Below are 23,208 nucleotides of genomic sequence, written 5' to 3' on the forward strand. Positions count from 1 at the left end.
TAAAGTCTTACACTTAGGAAAGAAAAACGTACATATACAGTACATATAGTACAAAAGTACATATACAGACTGGGTAAAACCAGGCTTAATAGCAGTAACTGTGTGACAGATCTTGGAGTCTTAGTGGACAAGCAGCTAAATATGACCCTGCAATGTGCAACAGCAGCCAAAAAAGCCAATGCAATCATAAACTGCATTAACAGAGGGATACAATCAAGATCAAGTGAGGTACTAATATCACTCTATAAAGCCTTAGTAAGACCACACCTGCATCCAGTTTTGGTCACCACACTATATAAAAGATGTTGAGACTCTAGAAAAAGTGCAGAGAAGAGCAACCAGGATGATTAGGGGATTGGAGACTAAAACATGAAGAATGGTTACAGGAACTGGGCATGAAGAGAAGGACCAGATGAGACATAACAACAGTGTTCCAATATTTGAGGGGCTGCCACAGAGAGGAATGGGTCAAGCTATTTTCCAAGTTACCTGAAGGCCAGAAAAGGAATAATGGATGATCAAGGAAAGATTCAACTTAGAAATAAGGAGAAATTTTCTGTCAGTGAGAACAATCAACTAATGGAACAGCTTGCCCTCTAAAGTTGTGGGAACTTCATCACTGAAGGCTTTGAAGAAGACATTGGTTTGCCATTTGTCAGAAATGGTGTAGGGTTTCCTGCTTTTGGGGGGGGGGGGGGTTGGACTGGATGACCTACAAGGTCCAACTTTGTTAATCTATAATCTGTAATCAGAATAGGGTAACCCATGTTGCCAATGATAAACTGCTCTGCCGTGTAATTCCAGTAGAAATTCTGTATATCTGCTCTTACAGTATAACCTAGAAAGGAAAACCCAAGCCAGTTAATTTATATAATGAATTGGCTTGAGTTGCCAAGGTGTGCGAAGTCACATGGCATTTGAGTCAGCTGAAGACAGCCATAAATTTCATGGTATCCTCTCATCTATGGAAGTGACTTAAAACAATCAGTTTTCAATCGAAGGGCAAATGCTTACAGAAGTTGATAGCTCTCTCCTTCCATCCCAAACCTCACAACCCATTTTTAAATTATTGGTTGATTATTTTCCCATTTCATCCCCCAGAATTCAAGTCTTAGAAAGTACTCTTACTCTTAAATGTAAAGAACTCAGAGTGCAAACAAGATACATTATCATTCATCATTAACATCATCCACAAGTGTGTTAACAAAACTCTGTTGCTCTTTCTTCGGAACTTCTGTAGCTGTTCATGTTGTACCAAACAACAGCTTATAACCAAAACAACATCCATTCTTTCAGAGGTTCAGACGATAGTATTGGCAGAGGCTCCGATATGTTATAGTTAACCCGTTCTGAGTGTGAAAGGCAGAAGCACCCCCACCCCCCAAGAATAAAGCCTATTGGAATCAAAGGGGGCTGGCATTAGACTTTAGCAGCTCAGGATTGCATTGTGCATTTCGCCACTCTTCATCGAAAGCTTAGCTGCATCCTCCTCCGACTTTTTTTGTTTGTTTTTACAGCTGGTGGTTCCTTCCTCAAAAAAGAGTGGCCCTAATTGGCTAAAGCTGTGATTTGTTTCCCTTCAGCCGCAACTGCGGGTGGCTTGTGTGTGACTTAGTTGGTCCCCAGGGCAACGGGACGCTGCTTTCGTCGCGGTAATGGAGTGGAGCTGAGAGAAGCTCCTGCAGCTGGTCTTGGGAAAAAGAAGACTCGCGTGGGCGGGTGGGCGCGCGCAGCAGAGATAGGTGAAGTGTCCGTGCTTAGAGTTCGGAGGATAGGAGAAAAAAAACCTAAGGCATAATTAAGCCATCAAAACGTCGGGAAGGAATCTCAAGAACAACATACGAGACACAGAAGTGCCCGACGATAAGCTTTGTTGGAAGGAGGCTGGCTATGGAGGACGAGGAAGACGAGACAGTGCAGGAAAAAAGTTTCGCTGAAGACGAGCGGGTGCAGTTCGTTGGCCTTCGCCTGGCGCATTTGTTAAGGCTCAAAGAAGACAGATGGAGCAAGTTTCTGGAGGAAGAACAGAATCAAAAGCTCGTGGCGGACTTTTTAGAGAGTAACCACCCGGCTTTCTTGACCTTCTACTTCTCTGTGGCCGGAGAATTGGCTATGGAGACAAAGGTAAAAGGAGGGAATATGGTTTCGTACATAGTTACTGTTCCTAAACTAGTTTTCTCGTTTTTTGTTTGGGGGATGTTTGGGTATCCAGTCACATGGATTCAAAAGCTCAGAGGGAATGGGAAACTTAATAAATAAGCAAATGGAGACTCATTTTCGCTATGACCTGGCATGTTCGGAGAAGACATCAAAGCCTTTTTCTATCTCTGGGAACTTCCAAGCACATTCTGCGTTCATTTTTCCTGCTATATTTCTCCCATCTGTTGTACAAAGATGTGCATTGTATAGAAAATACCAATCTGGACATTACAGACACATACTGATTCTCTTTCTTTCCTTCTTATATCCCACCAATGTATAAATCCACCTGCTGAGACTATCTACTGAATAATGGAATATAATTTGCCTACAATTAGAATGGAAATTACTTCTCCATATGAAACACAAAATATCAATGATGGAACTATGGACTGCTAGATCTGTTGATGTGGACTTGTCTACTTGTAGTCTTTCTTTCACAGTACCAATAGATAACAAGTAGCAGGTTCTTTGGTGAGAATCACCCTAAAAAGATTATCTCTTGTTTGATATATTTAATCATAATCTCTTGAACTGTACTGCAAATCAATCATATACAGTATTTTTATTTGGTTATTTGAACGTTATAATTTTGTGATAGTAAAACAAACCCAACTTTTCCTATTATAGTACACTCAAGCCTTTAGTCCCATCAACTTTCTCAAAGTTTTCCACAGTTAAACAAAAGATTTACATCTAATTTTTGTGAAATTTATATAGGACTGCTTGATATGGCTTTAATATAACACATAATTCAGGGCAAGATTTTAAACAATTTGTTTAGGTTTGAATTGGCATTAGATTACATTGATTATATATAAAATCAGAGTTGCATGAAATTCAAAGAAATGTGGAATGAGATCACTTTGATTTTTGCTCCATGAATGATGAAATCCAATCAGTGTACAATAAAAATGCTAATCCAGTTTGTGTTTTACATTATGTTGTTTATTCCAAAAGTCAGTCCCATTTTTTTTTATTCTACTATTACTTCCACATATTCTATAAACATTCTTTACACTAAAAGTTAAAATAACTTATCAAGTTATTACTTTACAGTGTTAGTTTAGTTAGTTTACAGCAGGGCGTTTCAAACTTGCAGCCTATGGGCCAGATGCATCATGCATTGGCCACACCCACCTTTGTTTTAGCGAAGGGAAAAAAGTTGCGATATGTCACGTGATGACAATGTGATGCTGTGAGTTTGACACCCCTGGTTTACGAGTAAAATTACTTAAATAATTAACATGAGAAATAACCTAATTTGGTCTGTAAAGAGATAAAAGATATTGCTAGTTCCTTGCAGTTGTATTGCAGACAAAAAGTTGATGGTCAGATGTTCTCTATGTTATGATTAAATGTCATGATAAAACAAAGCCAAGAAAATTTCTGGCTATCCCACAACCATTTTAATTACCCTTGTTTAGTTCAACTTTAGAGTTTAAAATTCCTTGATTGTTTATTTTATAAATCTATCTCTTATTAAATCTTATGCTTCCTTAGAACAGACAATTTCTATTGATTTCCTTCTTGTAGGGAAGGTGGTAGAAAAACTTCAGAGTGCCCTGAATGAAATAAATTATTTGGGCCCCTTTCAGTCAGGTTTTAAGCATGATTATGGGACAGATACAACATCGGTCATACTTGTGGAATGATCTCTGGCAAAAGCAGGATGGGGATAATGAATCCATCCTTGCTTTCCATAACTTCTTGGCAGCTTTTGGGGCCATCGATCATGGTATCCTTTTGGATGTCAGAGTACTGTACTGGTCACACAGTATTGCATGAACCACTCCCTCGTGCACAGGTGTCAAACTCACCACATCACCACATCATTGCCATCACGTGATGTTTCACTACATTTTTTTTTGCGGAACTAGGTGGGCATGGCCTGTGCGTGACATATCCGGCCCATGGGCCACCAGTTTGACACCCCTGCCCTAGTGGGATGCCACAGGCCTCAGTTTTCTCTTTTTTAACATTACATGAAATTGCTGGGTGAAATCATCCAACACTATGGGATACAGTATCATCACTATGTGGATGACACTTAGGCTTATATCTCCATCCCTGGTGATCCAAGTGACATTGTGGCTACCCTTTCACACCTAGCTGAGAGGCTGCAGGGATCTGGATGGGAGTCAATAGGCTACAGCTGAACCCTGGTAAGCAGAGCAACTGTGAGTGTAGAATCCAGTTGTTTATCACCTTTAGTTCTGGATGGGTTGCACTACCCCAGATGTACCTAGTGTGCAATCTGCGGGTTCTCCTGGACTCCTGATTGAAAAGCAATATGCTCCGCATGCAGGTACCTTAGAAAAATATGCATAAGTTCAGCTGGTGCAATTGTAGTGGTGTGGATACCTTTAGAGGGTGGTGCACATAATATAGTTGCGTGAACTGCATTGGTTGAAGTTTGCTTCCAGGTGTAATTCAAGGTTGCCGGATTGAGGAGAAGAGCCTTTTCCATTGAGGCACCTGCCTTGTGGAACATTCTGCCATCAGAGATCTGTTCCCATATCCTGACTTTTGGAGAGGCCAAAAACTTAGTTTATCTGATTGGCTTGAAGTGCCTATAGGGATGCTCCTTGCTGGAGATGGAATAAGACTAGCTCATCCCTGAGTGTGCAGTCTCCTTGGTCTTAGTTCATATGTAACTTTAAATTTTTTAATTGTTTTTATATTTGACATTTCTTATTGTTTATAAGAACAACCTTACTGGTGTGATGGGTGTACATTTAATAGATCAATAGGTAGATAGAAGAATAATATACATATGTTCCTTTTTCCCCTGAATGATTGGATTTAAATTTTTAATTCATTTTTTTCCATTTAGGAAAGTTGGCAGAGTTTTAAGGGATAAAATAAATAATAACTGCTTACCCAAATTAGGCTCATGTTTTCTTGGGTTGGATAGGAAGGATGTTTAATTTTGCAAGATTAAAAGTCCTTTAACTGTCACATACTTAAAAAAAACCTGAACCAGTTTCAAAAACGTTAGCCTCCTCACTGTGATATCACACACTTTGGTGACATCGCAGTGCCACCAAGTGCAGTCACTAGGAAGATTTGACACAACACAGGGCTTCCAGGGAGTAGGTGGAACACCCTCTATGTGTATACTTTTTTAGAGGCAACAGTGATCATGAATAAGATCTGTTAAGCATCGAGCAGCCATTTATATATTACGGTACAGCAGGAAATATAATCCCGCACATTTTTAAATTTCTGTGGATAATATATGTGACATATGGCATGACTCAAGGGTCCCCAATCCTCAGGCTGCAGCCCATTCAGAACCAGGCTGTGGAAGCATGCAGCTCTATTTATGCACTTGTACCTGACAGCACCCATTTTGTAAGCCCTACACCAGTCCCCCAAAGTCCAAAATCTTTGGATTTTTTTAAGGGCTAGAGGGGTTTAAGGCAGCTACCCACCACCACTCACCCCTGCAAGATTCCACTTGTAATGAAATATTTAGATGATCTTCAGGAACAAGGGAACGAAATGCCACCTAGAAAACCAACAAGAATGGCAGGAGCCTACAGTGGCTTAACAATTAGAGAAAAATACCTTAGGAAAGCACGTCCCAATGGGTCAAGTAGGTTAAAGTGGAAGTGGAAAGTTTATACCCCAAGATTCTGTTAAATAATTCTGCTAATTTTATAATAAAGTATAATTAATTCATCTAGTTGTGTTTCCTATCTGGGTTACTTGAGAGGGCTGATATCAATATTTCAAGTCTGAAAGTACCTGGGTGTTTGGTAAGTTTCTTTCTCTGACGGTTAAGCCACTGTGGGTTCTCCCTCTCTTATCTGATCGTTTCCTAAGCAGCATCTCTTCCCCTCATTCTTCAAGGTCATTCAGACATTTTATTACACACCTTGATTTCAGTGAACGAGATCTATAGCATTTGAGCTTACTATGAATATAGCAATAAATCAGCCATTGCTTGCAAAAAGTTTCCCACCTCCAACTTATGAAAATATAAAATTCTACAGTGTCTCATGTAGCATGAATCCTTTTCTTTCTAGAGTTAATCCTAAATACTTGCAAGATTTTGGCCAGAGTAAAAGAACAGCTATATGGTGGGATAAATCATGGATTTATTTTCATTATTATTAGTATATCTCTTTCTGATTTAGATACCAAGTGTAATAAAACATAAACTTGTATGTGTTATGAAGACTGCAAATTGCATTGGAACAGAAAACTACAAAGAAGACCTCAAATTGTTAGAACTATCCGGGATACCCTTGGAGCATGTAATTGTGTTCTTAGAGAAGGTACTGTTTGTTTATTTGTTTTGTTTACATATAATATTTACAGATCATGTTTTCTGTGGAAGCTCAAGACAGTACACATAAAGATCTCCCTTCATTTTATTCTGTGAAAAAGATTGTTGGGAGTTGGTGATTGGCACATCATCAAGCAGTGAATTTCAGTGTTTAGCAAGGACTCGAATCTAGATTCCTTATTTTCTATTCTTTTAAAGAAGTTCTGTTTTTAAAAACTCTTTATTTCTTATATAGAGTGCAAGAGTACTATAGAGTGCTCTTGTACTCTGTATATAATAACTTTATAAAGTTGGTCTAAAGGAACTTTAAAAAATATAATTATTTTGCAATATGTTATTCTTACATCTGTTTTAGTAGAAAAGTTGCCAAAAAGCTTCTTCTTTTTGGAGAATACTAGATTTCTATCTTCTGAATATTTCCATTTTAAAAAAATATAGACTACAGAAAGAAACTCTTGTTTAGCAACATTATAAAGACAGCATATATAGCGAAGAGAATTATGGTGGAAATATATTTTGAATTAGGGACATGATGGTAAAATCAGCAAGAATAACCTTGTAATATTTTTCAGACAGTGTTATAAAGAATGTTTGAAATTTCAAATGCCATCTTGTCCCAAAGGCTTTTTCAAGAGGCAACTGGACTTTCTGGTATTTTTTTTAAACACATTTTGTTTCTCCTCCAAGAAGCTTTTTCAGCTCTGACTGGATGGTGGGGAATGGAAGGATTTACACTCGTTGCAGACAGCATTCTTTTAGCAAGTTGTTAAGGCCACCTGGAGGTTTATCTGTGTCATCAGAGTCACCTGAGTCACCTGAGTAGAGCAAATGAGTGTTGAGCCTTCTTGGAATTGTTGAAAGGATTGTGTTGTAGGCTGAAGATAGATGATTTCGTATCCGTCCCTCTCTGTTGAGAGAAAGCTGCTCAATTTTGAGATAGATGGCCTCTTTGACCCCTCTTTCAAACCAATGGTCCTCTCTGTCCAAAATGTAGACTTTGTTGTCTTCAAAAGAGTGGCTTTTAAATGCATGTGGAATATTGAATCTAGTCCTGATGGTTTGTTCTCCTTTGTTATGTCATGCATTTATGAAGTGGTTGTTTGGTTTCCCCAATGAACCAATCTGCACATGGCTCACTGCACTCTACTGCATATACCACATTGCTCAGTTTGTATCTGAGTGTTTTATCCTTGGGGTAGACAAGCTTCTGCCTTAGTGAATTTTTGGATTTGAAGTTTGCACGTATGTAGTGTTGGCTGAAGATCCTCCTGAACTTTTCCGATATTCTTGCAACATATGGAATGACAACATTGCTTCATTTATTGTTCTCATTGCACAGACAATGTGCAATAAAAAGTGCAGTATATACATTCTGAAAAAAGTAAGATTGGGAGTAAATCAATACTTAGTCATGAAAAGTTAGACAGCTTGATGATAGTCATGGTCTCCCAGTGCAGCCTACCATACTTACAAGGATAATGGAGGAAAAACGGAATAATGCTATGTACATGGCTTTGAACTTCTGCGGGAAATAAATAAATGCTTTTGTCCTACAGGTTCACAGGTCAATAGAAAATATAAGTAGCAAATGAAAGAAGTGTAGGATGATAGTATAATGCTGTGACTAGACAATATGATTTGAAAGTATTAATTGCTCTCAGAATAAAGGATAAAATACATATTACAAGACCATAATAAAAGTTTACCTACCTAGCTACCTAATACAACCGTTGGAAGAAAAACCCAGTTGGTTCAGTATCAAGCTGGGAGAAAGATGCTGGAAACAACATGGAGGCTGACTGGTAAGAAAATTTTTTGATGAACAGGACCACCCATAAAGACAGGGTGTGGTTGTGGGTCAGCGAAACATTTGGTTTAGTTTTATGTGGACTTTTATACAGTTTTTACAGCATTTTGTAATCTAGAGGCTTGTTTTGTGTGTTTTTTGTGTGATACCCATCTCATAATGCTTGAGATTTCTGATCTTACTATTGAGTGCTCATTTGGTCCTACCTGATTTCTAAATTGCATGTTTATTTAGAGTACAATTTGTTCTTAAGTTGACGTAAGTTTGCATTTATCACTATGGAATATGTATTGCAACAAACAAACTTTTGGAATGTAGTCTTACTGGAACTGTTTGATTGGTATATGACACAGAGATCAAATATTTCACAATGTCAAAAGTGCTTGATCAAATATTTAATATTTCTGATTATCATTGAAGAACAATCTTGTGTTAGAGACCAAATAATTATTTAAAAAACATTTTGAAAGTCTTGCAGAATGAATAGGAGACAATCTTCATTTCATAATAAGTATAAAATGTTTATCACTAAAAACATAATTCAGTTTGTACTAATATTGGGCTTAATATTTACAGCTCTTAGAATATATTTGGTATTCAAAGTAATTGAATTTTTTTTTTTTGACAGAGGAGGGTATCTGAATCAGATATCAAAACCAATATAAGGAAGTTATTGCATTAACTAGAATCTACTGCTTAATATATTCATTCAAATTTCATTTAAAATTTAGATTTCACTATATAGTAAATTAAGTTTACTAGCTGTTCATATAATTAATTTGCAACTTGGGTTGCCTTCCATGGATTGAAAGGGAATCCAGTGTCATAAAATTTGCATTGCAAGAAAACAGTTTATTCCTCTAGTTTGAATCCTAAATGTACAGCATGAAATTCAATTCAACAGATTATTTCCTAAAACAAGGAAACAAATTAATGCTTCTCTATTTTCTCCTGGGAATCCCTTCTCTTGTTACTCTAGAGATAATTTCCATGGCATGCATTTACAGAATGAAATGAGAATTGGAAAATAATGTTAGTAAGAATAGATCAAACTTAATCCTTTTCTGAGCTAACCCAGTCTCTAAATCATTTTTAAATCAGATGGAAAATTCACAAGAGTTATTATTGGGTAGTGGGCTTCAGTAGGCAAGAAGCAGACCAGCATAGCTACAACAACATTTATTGACTCAAAACTGGAACTGAGGAACAGCAGGTAAATGCCTGTAATTTATACCCTGGCCCACAGGACCTTAACCAATCATATTACTTGAAGAAGCCCACCCAAATATGAATGTTCTAAGTTTCCCTTCAAAACAGTTGGAGTTAACAGTTAGGGTTATCTAAAGGTTAGTTTCACTTTAGCAGGGCTTAACACGACTACATGTATTTAATACATAACACCCCTCCCCCTAGAGTAGTTCTTACCCTCAGTCTGTTCAATATTCATAGTCTTTGAGATAGGCTGGGGGCACACAGATCCTGGTGGACTGCTGCAATGTTATTGGAGAGTCTTGTTTAAGTGGAGTATTGTCAATCTCCAATTGGACAGAGTCTTGATGGCTGTTTTGGCTGCCCATGAGTGGCAGTGGCTCTACTGCCCTTGGTATCTCCATGTTTGTCTACACCACCCGAGGCAGCCACAGATGGTGTAGGCAAATTTGGAAGAAAAACGGTTGTCTAGTAATGCCTCGGGATCCTTATCCAGGACAGGCCCAGCCTGCTGATGCCGTAACTGATCAATGTGGCTGTCAGCCCACTCTGGTCTTTAATGCTTTGCATTGAAAAACCATAGAAAGGGGTATATCTAGTACTACTGTGTACTGTGTTATTGTAGGTCACTTCCACTATAGGTAGTAGTCCACCCAATTGTTGTTGGTAAGTAATATAACACCACAAATATTGTTCTACTGCAGCATTTGCTCTTTCAACTGCCTCATTGGTACATGGATGGTACTCTGTACTCAAACCTTGAAACGAGCCGATTATTTGTATGAATTCTTTCCAAAAACGTGCAGTGAATTGAACTCCTCTATCAGAAATAAAATGTTTAGGAACCCCATGTAGATGATAAAAATTTCTAAGGAACAAATCAGCTAACTGTTGGGCTGAGGAAAGGTGTGAAATGTGCCTGTTTAGAGAATAGATCAATTACTGTCCAAATAACATTATATCCATTATTATTTGGTAAATCTACAATAAAGTCCATACTAGTCTCCTCCCAAGATTGTGTGGGCTTAGCTACTGGTTGAAGTAGACCCAGGGATTTCCCCACACATATTTTTGTGGTGGCACAGATAGGACATCATTTAACATACTTCTCAATATCATTTCTCATAGAAGACCACCAAAATTGTCTCTTAACTAAATGCAATGTTTTTAGGAATTCATAATGCCTGGCCTGTTTAACATCATGGCAGCATTTTAACACCAATGTTCTCAATTTTTTTGGCCACATACAATTTGTTTCCACACCAGGCTATTCTATCCCGCATTTCCACATTATCTGCTAACCATTTATCATCTGCCATTGCCTCTGGAAGATGTTTTGTCATTATTTTGTCCTTAAAGAATCAATACTCTCATGATATGGAATGAGAGGTTGCACAACGGTGTCTCTAATGCTATCAAATTGAGGCAATCATGATAAAGCATCCACCATGAAAATTTTCCCAGCTGGCACATATTTCAAAATGAAATTAAAACATCTAAAATATAATGCCTAACAAACTTGCTTTGGAGATAATTTACATGGGGTTTGGAGGGCTTTCAAATTCTTATGATCTGTCCACACCTCAAATGGATGTGGACCTCCCTCCAACAAATGCCTCCAGGTAAGTAAAGCCCAACAAAGAGCATATGCTTCCTTCTCCCAGATGGTCCAATTTTGTTCTGTTTGATTGAATTTTCATGAGATATAAGCACATGGTTGTAACTCTCCTGTATTGTTCTTCTGTAATAATACAGCTCCACAGCCATGTCACTTGGATCCGCTTGGATAATAAACAGATTGTTGGGATTTGGATGCCTTAATACTGATTCTTTTGAAAATAAAGTTTTTAATCTATCAAATGCTTCCTGGCAATCAGATGATCACGACAGTCTTTTACTAGGTTTTGGTTTGTCAATCCCTAAATGTTTAGTCCAAAGGAGATTGGTTAAAGGTAATGCTATGTCTGCAAATCATGTAATATACTGCCAATAAAAATGGGCAAATCCTAAAAAACTTTGTAGTTGTTTTCTAGTGGTTGAAGGATTTCATTCCAGTACTGTTTTTATTTTATTTGGATCCATTTCTGTATCATTTGTGGAGATATGATAACCTGACTCTGTGGTTTCTTCCCCAAACCCCAAAAACTTTAACCTTAGACTGTCTACTATTGACCTCACCCCTTTCCTAAGAGGTCTGTAGGGGGCGTGCATAAGTGCACCAATGTGCCTACCATCCCTATCCTGTTTCTTTTTTATTTTTCTTATATGTATCCATTTTATGATCCATAAATAAATAAAAACAAATAATCCAACTGGATGGTATGGAAATCAAATTTGGACAACTTCACATACAATTGTGCCTCTAGTAGTTTTTTCAACACTTGATGTACTAATTGGATAATGCTTCTCTTTAGTTTCTGACTATATTAAAATATAGTCAAGGTAAACCAATACTCCTTTATACAAGTACTCATGCAATATGCTATTTATTAACTGCATAAAAACAGCTGGGGCTCTTGCAATCCAAAAGGCATCATGTTAAAGTGGTAACTTCCTAAAGGACAATTAAATGTGGTCCTCCACTCATCTCCAGGGCAAATTCTTACATGGTAATATGCCTCATGTAAATCGAGTTTGGTGAAAATCCTACCATTCGCTAAACTGGCCAACAAATTCTTTATTAGAGGCAGAGGATGCAGGGGTTCCATACATATAACATTCAGACCACGGAAATCAACAGAAAGACGTAATCCACCATCCTTTTTATTACGGAAGAGAACTGGAGCAGCAACATGTGATCTTCCAGATGTAATAAAATCCCTTTTTAAATTTTTGTCTATATATTTCCCCCATTTCTGAGGGAGTCGTTGAGTACATTCTCGGTTTAGGCAACTTTGCACCAGGAACCAATTCAATAGCACAGTCTGTGGCTCGGTGTGGCAGTAATGAGTCAGTTCCTTTTTCATTAAGGATGTCTGCCAAATCTTCATATTCAGAGGGATAGACTGGTCTTCCTGAAATTAGGTCTTTATCTTCTGAGATGTTATGGATTGGAGTAGATTGTTTATCCATCCAATTTAATGGATTTGGTCCAATCGCTAAATGTAATTTACAATACCCTCCTTCCCATGTTATAGTTGGTTCCCATTTATCAAGCCAAGATAACCCTAAAATTAAAACCTCCATCATGTGGGGCACCACCACAAAAGATTCCACTCCCAATGTTCTCCCATCACCAATTTAACATATTCTATTCTATGAGTAGCCAGAACTCCTCCTAATATGGAGCCATCTATTTGTTCTAATTTAATGGGGGTTTTCAAAGGAATAATCCGTAACCCTAATTTAATTACCACCTCTTGTGTTATTAGACAATGTGTACAGCCCGAATCAATTATAACACATAATTTCATCTCTTGATTTGTATGTGTATTCCACTCCATAATTAGAATTTTAAATGGGCATATAGGATTACTCACCATAGGATCTTCTACCATAGGTTCTGGTCCACATTCATCCATTGGGAATAAAGAGTCTCTTGATTTATCTGTCTCAAAACTGTTTTGTAACTGGGCCAATCCTTTCGAACCATCATGGTGTGTCCAAACCTGAGGTCCATTACTAACCTGACTGATAGGTGTTTGTGCTTGTGGTGCTCGTGGCACAGACAATGGTGGTATATGACAATTCAATGTTCTATGGCTAGGCATGTCAAAACAAAAACATCTAAAAACCCTTGTCCTCCCCTTTGGCTTGGCAAAGAAAAAGAGCTCCTTGTTCCAGGTTGATGTATGAGATTTGTAGTCTTCCTCATTCCTGTATAGCTACCTCTCTTAAGGTTTAATCTTCTTAATGGGTTTAATCTTCTTAATGCTGTATCAAGCTCGATAGCTGTTTGATACCAATCCATCAATGTTTTGACTAAACCCCAATAGAGATGCCTTTTCCAAGTCCTGGTCCAATTCCTCTTTAAACAAATGTATCAGTAGTCTCTCAGGCCAAGCAGATAATTTACCAGCAACTCTTCCAAAATCTTGTACATAATCACGTACTGGTCTTCCTTTTTGCTTAATATTTAATATTTCTTCCTCTGCTTGTTGTCCACTTGTTCTAACTTCAAATCTAACTCATAAAGCAGCAAGAAAGAGACCAATATCACCTAGCATGGCAGATCATCATTGGTGTAAATCAGCTTCCCATTCATTTACTAACACACTTATTATTTCCACCACCATGGTCCAATGAGATGGATAATAGTGTCCATACAAATCTAGATGATTTATTACTTGTTCCAAGAAAACAGCCACCCTATCCGCACTACGATCAAAAGATGTGGTTAAGGGAGGAGGTCCCCAACCCTCCCTCCAAGGCAGCAACCCCCAATGAGCCATAGGACTTCTAATATTGCGGTCTGGCATGGCTAACCAAGGAGAAGTCTGTCCCTTCTCCACAGAGTGTCCTGGGGCCCATTCATATGAGTCATTTAATGTATGACCCCCTTTTTTCCTGGAATGACTTTCCACCCGAGTAACATTGAAATGTGAGTGCTAGCTTTCTGTCAGTCTACTCTGGTCTTTGATGCTTTGTACTGAAAAACCATGCTACTCACATTTGTAGCTTGAAGTAACAAGGGTTTATTTCTCAGTCAAAAACACAACAATCCCACAAGGCAACACTGCAACAATTCCAAACAAAGCTAGCGCTGAGAGCTACTGTCTCTCAGCACTTATAGTTGTCTGTCAACTCCACCCTTCTAACCAACATCTGCCCGTTTTTACCCATGCCTCCACACCATACCTCCTTATGCCTAACCTAAAAAAATCCATCCCCTACACCTCCCAATATCCCCCAAAACACAATTATGAATGATCTAACATTGTAGATGGCAGACAAGTCCGATACTACAGATCCCCATTGCATATCGCCGATCTCTTCTGTGCTTTTCACAGCTGATGGCTGTCAAAATGGAACCACCAAGCAGCTGAGAGGCTTCTCTAGCAGTTCCACACAGCCACAGTGTAGTACAAGACCAGCATGTTCTCTGTAAGCCGACTTTTATTGAAAGCAGTTGCGCTGACACAAGAGTAGGTAGAGTAGGTAGATAGAAGCACCGGAGCAAAACAAACATGCTCTCCCCACATCCACACTTGGAACAGTTGCTCCAACACTGAATTGAGGATCTAGACAGCTGACAATCATTGGAGTGACAGGAAGCGTCAGGCGACATGCTGAAATGTTGGGCTCCAAAATATGGCTTCAGCGTGATCCCGACAGTGGCATCTGACTCTACGATCATTCCCCAGAATAACCTCATATGACAAGGGACCCGTTACCTTAGTTATCCTAGCTGCCACCCAATGTGCCCCACTCCCATAGTTCCTGGTCCAGATCAATTAACCTGCTGTAAGTTCCTGGGGCAGGTTGGCTGAACCATCTCTGCCGCAACTCTGGGTGAAGTTGATCGAGCTTTGTGGTGAGCCAGCAGCCCACCTCGGCTCTGCTGGACTGTGACCTGTTGCTGTACTGGGAGTTGTGTATTGACACAGGAGGAAGTTCGCCAGGTGGTGATTCCAGTTGCCAGTCATCATCCACTTGAGCGCCTCCTTTGTGGTCTTGACCATTCATTCAGCCTGATCATTGGTCATGGGGTGAAATGGAGCAGATGTTACATGCTGGATCATGTTGGCATTGAGGAATGACTGAAACTCTTCTGCTGTGAATTGTGCCCTGTTGTCAGACACGATTATATCTGGCAAACCATATGTGGTGAACAGCTGATGCAACTTTCGAATGACCCTAGTCATTGTCCTTGATGAGACTGGTGCCACTTCCAACCACTTGGAATAACTGTCCACTACTATCAGGAACACCTGCCTCTGAAAGTGGCCCACAAAGTCAAAGGAGCCCACAAAATCAAATGTGTACCTGAGACCATGGGTTGTGCGTGGGCTCCCAGCAATGCACTGGTGCTTGTGGCATCTCTGGTCTGGGTTTCTTGGCAGACCTGGCAACTCTTTACTTGATTCTCAATGTCTTTGTCTAGGCCAGGCCACCTCAAGTAGCTGGAGCCTTCATCCAAAAAATTCCTGGGTGCCCATGTAGGGAATCCAGCACCTTGGAGTGAAGACTGGGTGGAATGGTGACCCTGCTGCCCCATAGCATACATCCCTTTTTGGACCAACAGTTCATTTTTTTGAGAAGCTAAGTGCTGGAACTCAGGGCCTTGTCAGGCCTCTGGCCATCACCTTAACACCTAGTTTGAGAATGCGGCTAAGTTCTGAACATGGTGGTTTCTGCTGCAATGTTCCCTGCATGCAGGGGGTGTTTCAGGCAGGTCCTGGATTGCCAGGATAGAACAAGCTGGGGTTGGATCTGGCTCAGTCTGCAGTAGAGGCAGTCAGCTGAAAGCATGGCATGGCCCATTTCCTTGCCTGACTTGTGGGCTAACTGGTACTAGTATGCAGCCATAAAAATGGACCATCATAACATTAGCGGTGACAGGATCTGTGGTGTCTGTTTGTCAGCTGCGAAGAGACCAAGCAGAGGTTTGTGGTCTATAAAGATGGTGAAGATTCATTCACATAAGAAGTCATGGAACTTCTTAATGCCAGCCACTATAGCAAGGACTTTTTTGCCTATCTGGGCATTGTTCCTTTCAGCCGATGATAACATTCTAGAATAATATGTCATGGGGGCCTCTCTACCATCTGGCATCCTGTGACTTAGTACTGCCCCAATGCCATATGGCAAAGCATCACAGGCTAGTATTACTGGTATGGTTTCATTGAAATGAGCTAGGATGTACTCCAAGGATAGCAACTTTTTTACTGCCTTGAATGCTTTTTCGTGAGTGCTCGACCAGACCCAGGGTGCTTCTTTGTCCAGTAGGCGATGTAGCAGTTCTGCCAGGGCAGCCTTATGCAGTAAGAAGGAGTGGTAAAAATTGAGCAAGCCCAGGAATGCTTGAAGCTCCTTCTTGGATTTTGGTGTGGGGGCTTGCTGAATTGCCTTTAGTTTTGCTTCAGATGGGTGGTTCCAGCAGCATTGATGCAGAAACTCAGGTATTCTGTGGATTCCACACCGATCTGGCACTTTCCCCTTTTTAGGCCTGCCTTGTGCAAATGTTGGAGTACTCTGCAGAGACATTCTGCCAGGACTGCCGCCGATTCTCCCACGATCAAGACATGTATGGGCAGACACTGGGAGTGTTCTTCAGTGTTCATTCCATAATACTTTGGAACAACCCTGGTGCTACGTTACCCCAAACTGTAAACAGCGCACTTGGAATGCACCTCTGTGTGTGACTGTTATTTTGCTTCTGCGGTAGCATCGTCTACCGGTAGCTTCTGGTACGCCTGGGTGAGGTTTAGCTTAGTGAAGATTCAGCCGCCCTGGAGCAAGATGAGGATGTGGCTTACCACTGGTACAGAGTAAGCATGTTGCTGTAGTGCCTTGCATATGGTGCACTTGTAGTCTGCTCAGATGCGAACATCCCTGTTAGGCTTAACCGGGGTCACTATGGGAGTCTCCCATTGGCGACAATCCACAGGTTGGAGCACTCCCTGCTGTATCAGCATGTCTAATTCCACATCAATTTCAGGCTTCATGCAAAGGGAGTCTTGCACAGTTTTAATTGGATTGGAGTTACTGTTGGATTGAAGTTGAGTGAAATGGGTGCCCCTTTGTATAGTCCCAGGTCAGTGCTGAATACGTCAGCGTATTGTTGGCATACCACTTCTAGATTGGCTATTTGGGTTCGATGGATGCCTGTTACCCGGATGCCCAGGGCCTCACACCAGTCTAGTCCTATGAAGCTGTTGCATGGCCCCTCTATGACCACTATGCTGAGGGGACCCTCAATGAATTATACTCTAATGGTAGCTTTGCCTCTTATGGGAATATGGAACTCTGGAAGTCTGTTAGCATTACGCTTGATAATATGAGTGGGACCTGCCATTGGCTACATTTGCAAATGTGGTCAAAAGTCATGGAGGAGATAATGGACAGGGCCGATCCAGTAGCTAGCTCCATGGAGCATGGGACCCCTTGAAGTTTTAGTTGGTGTCTTATCTTTTCTTTGATGTGGCATTGGGCCCCTGTGTGTTGGATGCTACACCTTTCCAAGTAGTATTCAACTCTGTTCTGTCCTGGGGACCTTTTACCTTTGTGCTGCTGTGTCGCAGGTTTTGTTTCCTGCAGATGACCTCTGCAGACTCTGGCAATATTCCCTTGCTTTCCACAGGCACGGCATACTGCTGTGAGGAATCTGCACTCTGCTCTTTCATGCTGTCCCCCAAAGCTTGCACAGTTCTATGGGGAAATTGCTTGCACTGTGGAATGTGGCCACCTGGGTGGTTTGCTCTGCAAGCAATTTATTTCTTTGCTCTCACTGACCTCCCCAAGCCTTCTGCGATCTCTTGGTGGATCACTGGGGAGGCTGGTGTGTGTTTTTAGTGGCCAGAGTCTCTTCATGGCCCTTCCAGCTGCCTCATCCACTATGACTTCCTTCAATGCATCTTGGAAAGTCAGTTTCTCCATGGCAAATAGGCACTGCTGTAATTCACTATTATGCAGGCCACAAACGAGCCTGCTTCTGAGATGGTCTTTCAGATCAGGGAACTTGCATTGGTACAAAGCTTGGTGAAGGGCTGCCACAAACTCTGCTACAGATTCTCCAGGTCTCTGTTCATGTTGCTCGAATGCCTGGCACTGGGCAATGCCCAGAGTTTAGGCTCAAAATGTTCCCTTAATTTTTTATTGAAGTCTGCATAGGCCACTGTCTCTATGCTTACTGGTGCTATTAAGTTTTCAGCGATATAAAACATGGCTTGTCCACAGACACGTAGTAGGGTTGCTGCCTTCAGGCCATCATCAATGACCTGACTAGCACAGAGATAGTTGTCTGTTTGGGTGACTTATGAGCTCCACTGTTCTAGGTGAGTAATATCAAACTCGTTGAGTTTTCCCAGTTTAGCCATTTTGGGAAGGCCCTGTAGTACTGGTTAATGCCTGTACTGTTGTGGTTGAAACTGAGCTGCACTTAGGAGTCCTGGGGATGGATCTCTCAGGTATGTCTGTGCCTCCAGTGTGTCTTACTGGCAGGCAGGGCAGGGAGCATGGTCTCACCAGGGCTCTTTATCCGGTGTGACACCAAGTGATTTCAGCAGGCCTCCAGTGTGGCTTACTGATAGGCAAGGGTGAGGACTGACCCAGAGATTTTAGTCTCTTAGTAGCAGCTCTCTCCTTCGCAGCATCCCACCTTCATCACCACTATTGGGTAGTGGGCTTCAGGAGGCAAGAAGCAGACCAGCATAAGTACAACAACATTTATTGACTCAAAACTGGAACTGAGGAACAGCAAGCAAATGCCTGTAATTTATACCCTGGGCCCACAGGACCTTAACCAATCAAAACATTTAAAAAAAAACCCACCCAAATATGAATGTTCTAAGCTTCCCTCCAAAACAGTGGAGTTAACAGTTAGGGTCATGTAAAAGTTAGTTTCACTATAGCATGGTTTAACACAACTATATGTATTTATATGTACAGAACAGTTATCTTTCTACTCTGTTTTCCCAATCATTGTTGAGAGTAATAGTAGATGGCAATTGTTGGGGTGATACGGTAATTATTTTACGGAGATAGTAGAGGTGATGGAAGCTTGTATTTTGTCTGAATCCATACTTATTAGTGAGACCAAATGGAAGTGGAATATAATGTGTCTCTTTTTATATGTATTCTAAAGACATGTAAGGGATAACATGTAAGGGCTAACATTAAGTATATGAATATGATTTTTTGTTGGCCGCAAGAATGTTGATAGTTTTTAGATGATAGTAAGCATAGTAGGTAGCAGTTTAGTATTTGCAAACCTGTATTGAGTTTCCATCTTGAAATACTTGGAAGCCACATGATTATCAGTGTGTATCTGTATAGAAGAATAAAACCAGAATACAAATGAACAAATGTAAGCCTTTTTGGTGTAAAGTTATAAAATGCATAATGCTATGATATCCTGTTTTGTTAAATGGTCTTCCTGTGAGTTATCAATGCATTTTAAAAGTTGACATCATTGTTTGAGGTGTTTATGAAAGAAAATCTAGTTTATGTGGAATATAACAACAAAAACTAAACAGGACTTCAAAAAGAAGGTAAGTTTTAAAGATTCTTTATATCACTGACATCTTATTCTTTCTGCTACCAGGTTGTAGGTCCTGTTTTTTCCAGTAAGAAAAATAATGGATCTTGGCCACATGTTATTTCCCAGGATATGGAGCGGCATATAGAGATAATTAAAAATAAGACCTATGTTATGAATGGAATTGTGTCTGGGAAAATTCTTCTTCCTCTTCCAACAATTGCAACAAAGACTGATTTACAGGATATGTGCACTGAAAATAAGTAAGGAGTGTACACATATATGTAAAGGAATGTATGAATGTCTTTGGGAATGAGGGGAAAAGATGCTTCTGAGGAAACAATCAGACAAAAGAAGCAGGAGCCCCCCCCCCCGCCCCAGTGGCTTAATAGAAAAGGAGACTTGGGAAGGACCTGGTCTAAGCAGTTAAAAGTGTAAGCAGGAAATTTGTTCATTCAGATTTTCAAGATTCTGTTAATGTAGCATTACAAGAAAGTAGAAATAATTCATCTAAAACAGAATTATAGGGCTGGAAGGGAAGGTTCTCTAGTCCAGGGGTCGCCAACCTTCTGGACCTCAGGGACCACCAAACTCATAATTTTAAATCCTGTGGATCACTAATATGAATTTTGACTGATGGTGGCTTGCTGACATTTTCCCAAGGTCTCTGCAGAAAGCAGCAGAGACCTTGGGAAAATCCCCCAAAAAGTCTGCAGGAAAATTCCCCACCATGTTTTCCTACTGATCTATCATTCTTTATTTGGGATCACAGGATACTATCTCCAGCTCTGTTCTCAGGGAGGGAGAGGGTGTGGGAGAGAGGGAGAGAGAGACAGAGAGACTTTTGGCTTTATGCAAGGAAAGCAGTAGAAGCAGCAGAAGTCTTTCTTTCTCCCAAACTCTGCCAGAATTGAGTCTTTGTGAGACTTGTCACTACTTTTGAAAACCTCAGTGCATCCACTACTCCAGGAGGCAAGCTATTCCATTGACTAATTGTTCTGACTGTCAGAAAACTTCTCCTTATTTCTGGTTTGGATCTGTTTTTAATGAGTTTCCACCCATTACTTCTTGTCCTGGCCTCTGGTGCCTTAGAGAATAAGTCAATCTTCTCTTTTGTGTGGCAGCCTCTCAAGTACTACAAGACATTTATTGTGTCCTGACTAATCTTTCTCTTTGAAAGGCATAGACATACATAGCTCTCTGTCTCTATCTGTCTCTCCCTCTTTACCTGCCTACCTACATATCTATCTATATTGGGTTAAGCTGCCAGTCAGTATTATTAGTGTAGTATCAGACAAAACAATATTTACATGATTCCCTGGGCAAGAGACGTTCTGTCAACCACTGCTTCCATGGACTTCCCAGTACATAGACACCAGGATGGGATAATAAAATATCTTCTTTTTCCATTCAGTTTTGGATCAATTCTGTGGTATAAAGAAACAAGATTAATTTCTATTCTGGAGATTACATACTGCCTCCAGGTGTTTCAGGATGTTTTGTCTTCATGGACAGATTTCTGGGAATATCCAGACAGCATCTGGCAGCCTATGAGATATCCTGTACATAGACCTCCCTCTCCACTAGCTGAGTGATATTTTTACAGCCTTTAATCACTTTCCTCATAATTGAATTCTGAATGGATTGACTTTTTTAAGGCTATGCTTAAACTAGCATTACTATAATTTTAACTGGGTATAACAATTGGATTGTTTACCACACAGAGTCCTAGTTGTTTGGAGTGTCAGTCAGCCTTAATGCCTTGAAATATCACAAGTAAATAAGCAAATATATCTAAACTAATCCCCCAATGAATGCAATTTATTAATAATGCTTCATTTTAAAAGTTAGATTATTTAAAAAAATAGAAAACTTTATAGACTATGAGATAACCAGTGGCTATTGAACAGGATGTGTGTGTGTGTGTGTGTGATTTGCTTCTTCTCATTGCCAGTTTTTGGGTACACAAGTAGCAATGTGCCCTTTGCTTAGCCACTGTGGCAGAATTCCTATCTGGATTATTCTTTGATCAAAATCAGTGTGTTTCTTCATATACTCTTATAAGAATAAAGAAAATAGGACTATATTAAGATTAAACAAAAGAGAAGTATTTGTTATATGAAAGGATGGCTTGACTGAAGAGTTTTTATATCCACATCACAGATCTAATCAATAGAAGAACTTGACTTTAAGCTTGACTTTCAAAGTGCCCTCCTAATGCTAATATCATCTCAGAACATATACTTTATTTATCACTGCAAAGAAAATTTCTCTTTATTCAGTGAACTTTTTAAAAGAAAACATTGGAAATTGCTTAATTTGTCAGTTAAACATGTAATTTGTCAAATCCTGTTACGCAGTACCATCTGTTATCTGATCAGAACCAAATAATAAAAGCACAGCCGGAATATAGTGCAATGAGTTTCAGTATAATTTTAAGCATCTCTAAGCATGGAATTTCATCCTTTATTCTCCCTACTTTTCAGGCAGAATTCTCAGACAAGGTCAGCACTTCATGAAATAGAATCAATGGTTATCAAGTGGTCACGTCAGATAAAAGACATTTTGGAAAGGAATACAGCTCAACCGTCTTTTAACCAGGTTCACCCAGATCCTCAGAGTGAACTTAAGTTTTGGAAAGAAAGAAAAGACAATCTCTTGTGTATATATGATCAGGTAGGTAGGTAGCTCCTATTGCAATGACAGTTTGCTGCTGTTTTTCAATAATAAAAGTGAATATGTTAATTTCTAACCAATAGATGAAGCATCAGATACAAATTAGTCTAATAATGGCTGAGAGCATTCTATAAATTAATTTTCTGTTTTTATTGCAGCTTATTTAGATTTGAACATAGCCTTACAATGTGTTTATAAATAAATTATATATACATTTAAAAACTGCTTCCGTCAGGGTGATTCTGAGCAATGTGCAAAAGCAAGAGGTGCAACTAATAAATAGTAACCATAATAAATGACAGTAATATATAATAAACATTATAAATAATTATGATTAAAACATTATATTATTGGCACCAGGAGTTCTACAGCACCAGTAGCAGCACAGTTTTGATGACTTTCTAGTAGGCCACAAAAATAAGATCCATTCACTTGAAGTAAAGGAAAAGAATGAGATTTCCTGGTAGTTTCAAAAGTGGTTCCACTAACAGCAACATTCACAAACATTTTATCTGTTCTATACAAAATAAAACAAAACCATAGCACTAGCATTAGTACCTAGGCTTATATACCACTTTATAGTGTTTTACAGACTTCTCTAAATGGTTTACAAAGTCAGCATATTGTCCTCAGCAATCTGGGTCCTCATTTTACCGACCTCGGAAGGATGGAAGGCTGAGTCCACCTTAAAGCTAGTCAGAATCAAACGGGCAGTGAGCAGTGAATTAGCCTGCAATCCTGCATTCTAACCACTGCATCACCATGACTCTCAACATCTATTAAAGGACAATATAACTTTCCCATTTTCTTATGATGTTGAATAAGTGGATGGAGACTAGAGTTTTCAGCATTTGTAATGATAGATTTGAAATAACAGGTTGT

General features: G+C 39.7%; 1 protein-coding gene across 1 annotated transcript in view; it reads left to right on the top strand.

The window, feature by feature from the left end:
- Positions 1–1,674: 1,674 nt before the first annotated feature.
- DNAH11 (dynein axonemal heavy chain 11) overlaps positions 1,675–23,208 on the top strand; it is a 191,623-nt gene continuing 170,089 nt past the window's right edge. The window contains 4 exon segments of the mRNA XM_087918377.1: positions 1,675–2,124; positions 6,345–6,485; positions 19,717–19,913; positions 22,137–22,326. Of these exon segments, the coding sequence (XP_087774503.1) occupies positions 1,891–2,124; positions 6,345–6,485; positions 19,717–19,913; positions 22,137–22,326 (762 nt within the window). The 5' untranslated portion in view covers positions 1,675–1,890.

The sequence above is a fragment of the Pseudonaja textilis genome, chromosome Z (assembly GCF_049901715.1).
Source record: "Pseudonaja textilis isolate UNSWEBS1 chromosome Z, rPseTex1.2, whole genome shotgun sequence".
Classification (NCBI taxonomy): Eukaryota; Metazoa; Chordata; class Lepidosauria; order Squamata; family Elapidae; genus Pseudonaja; species Pseudonaja textilis.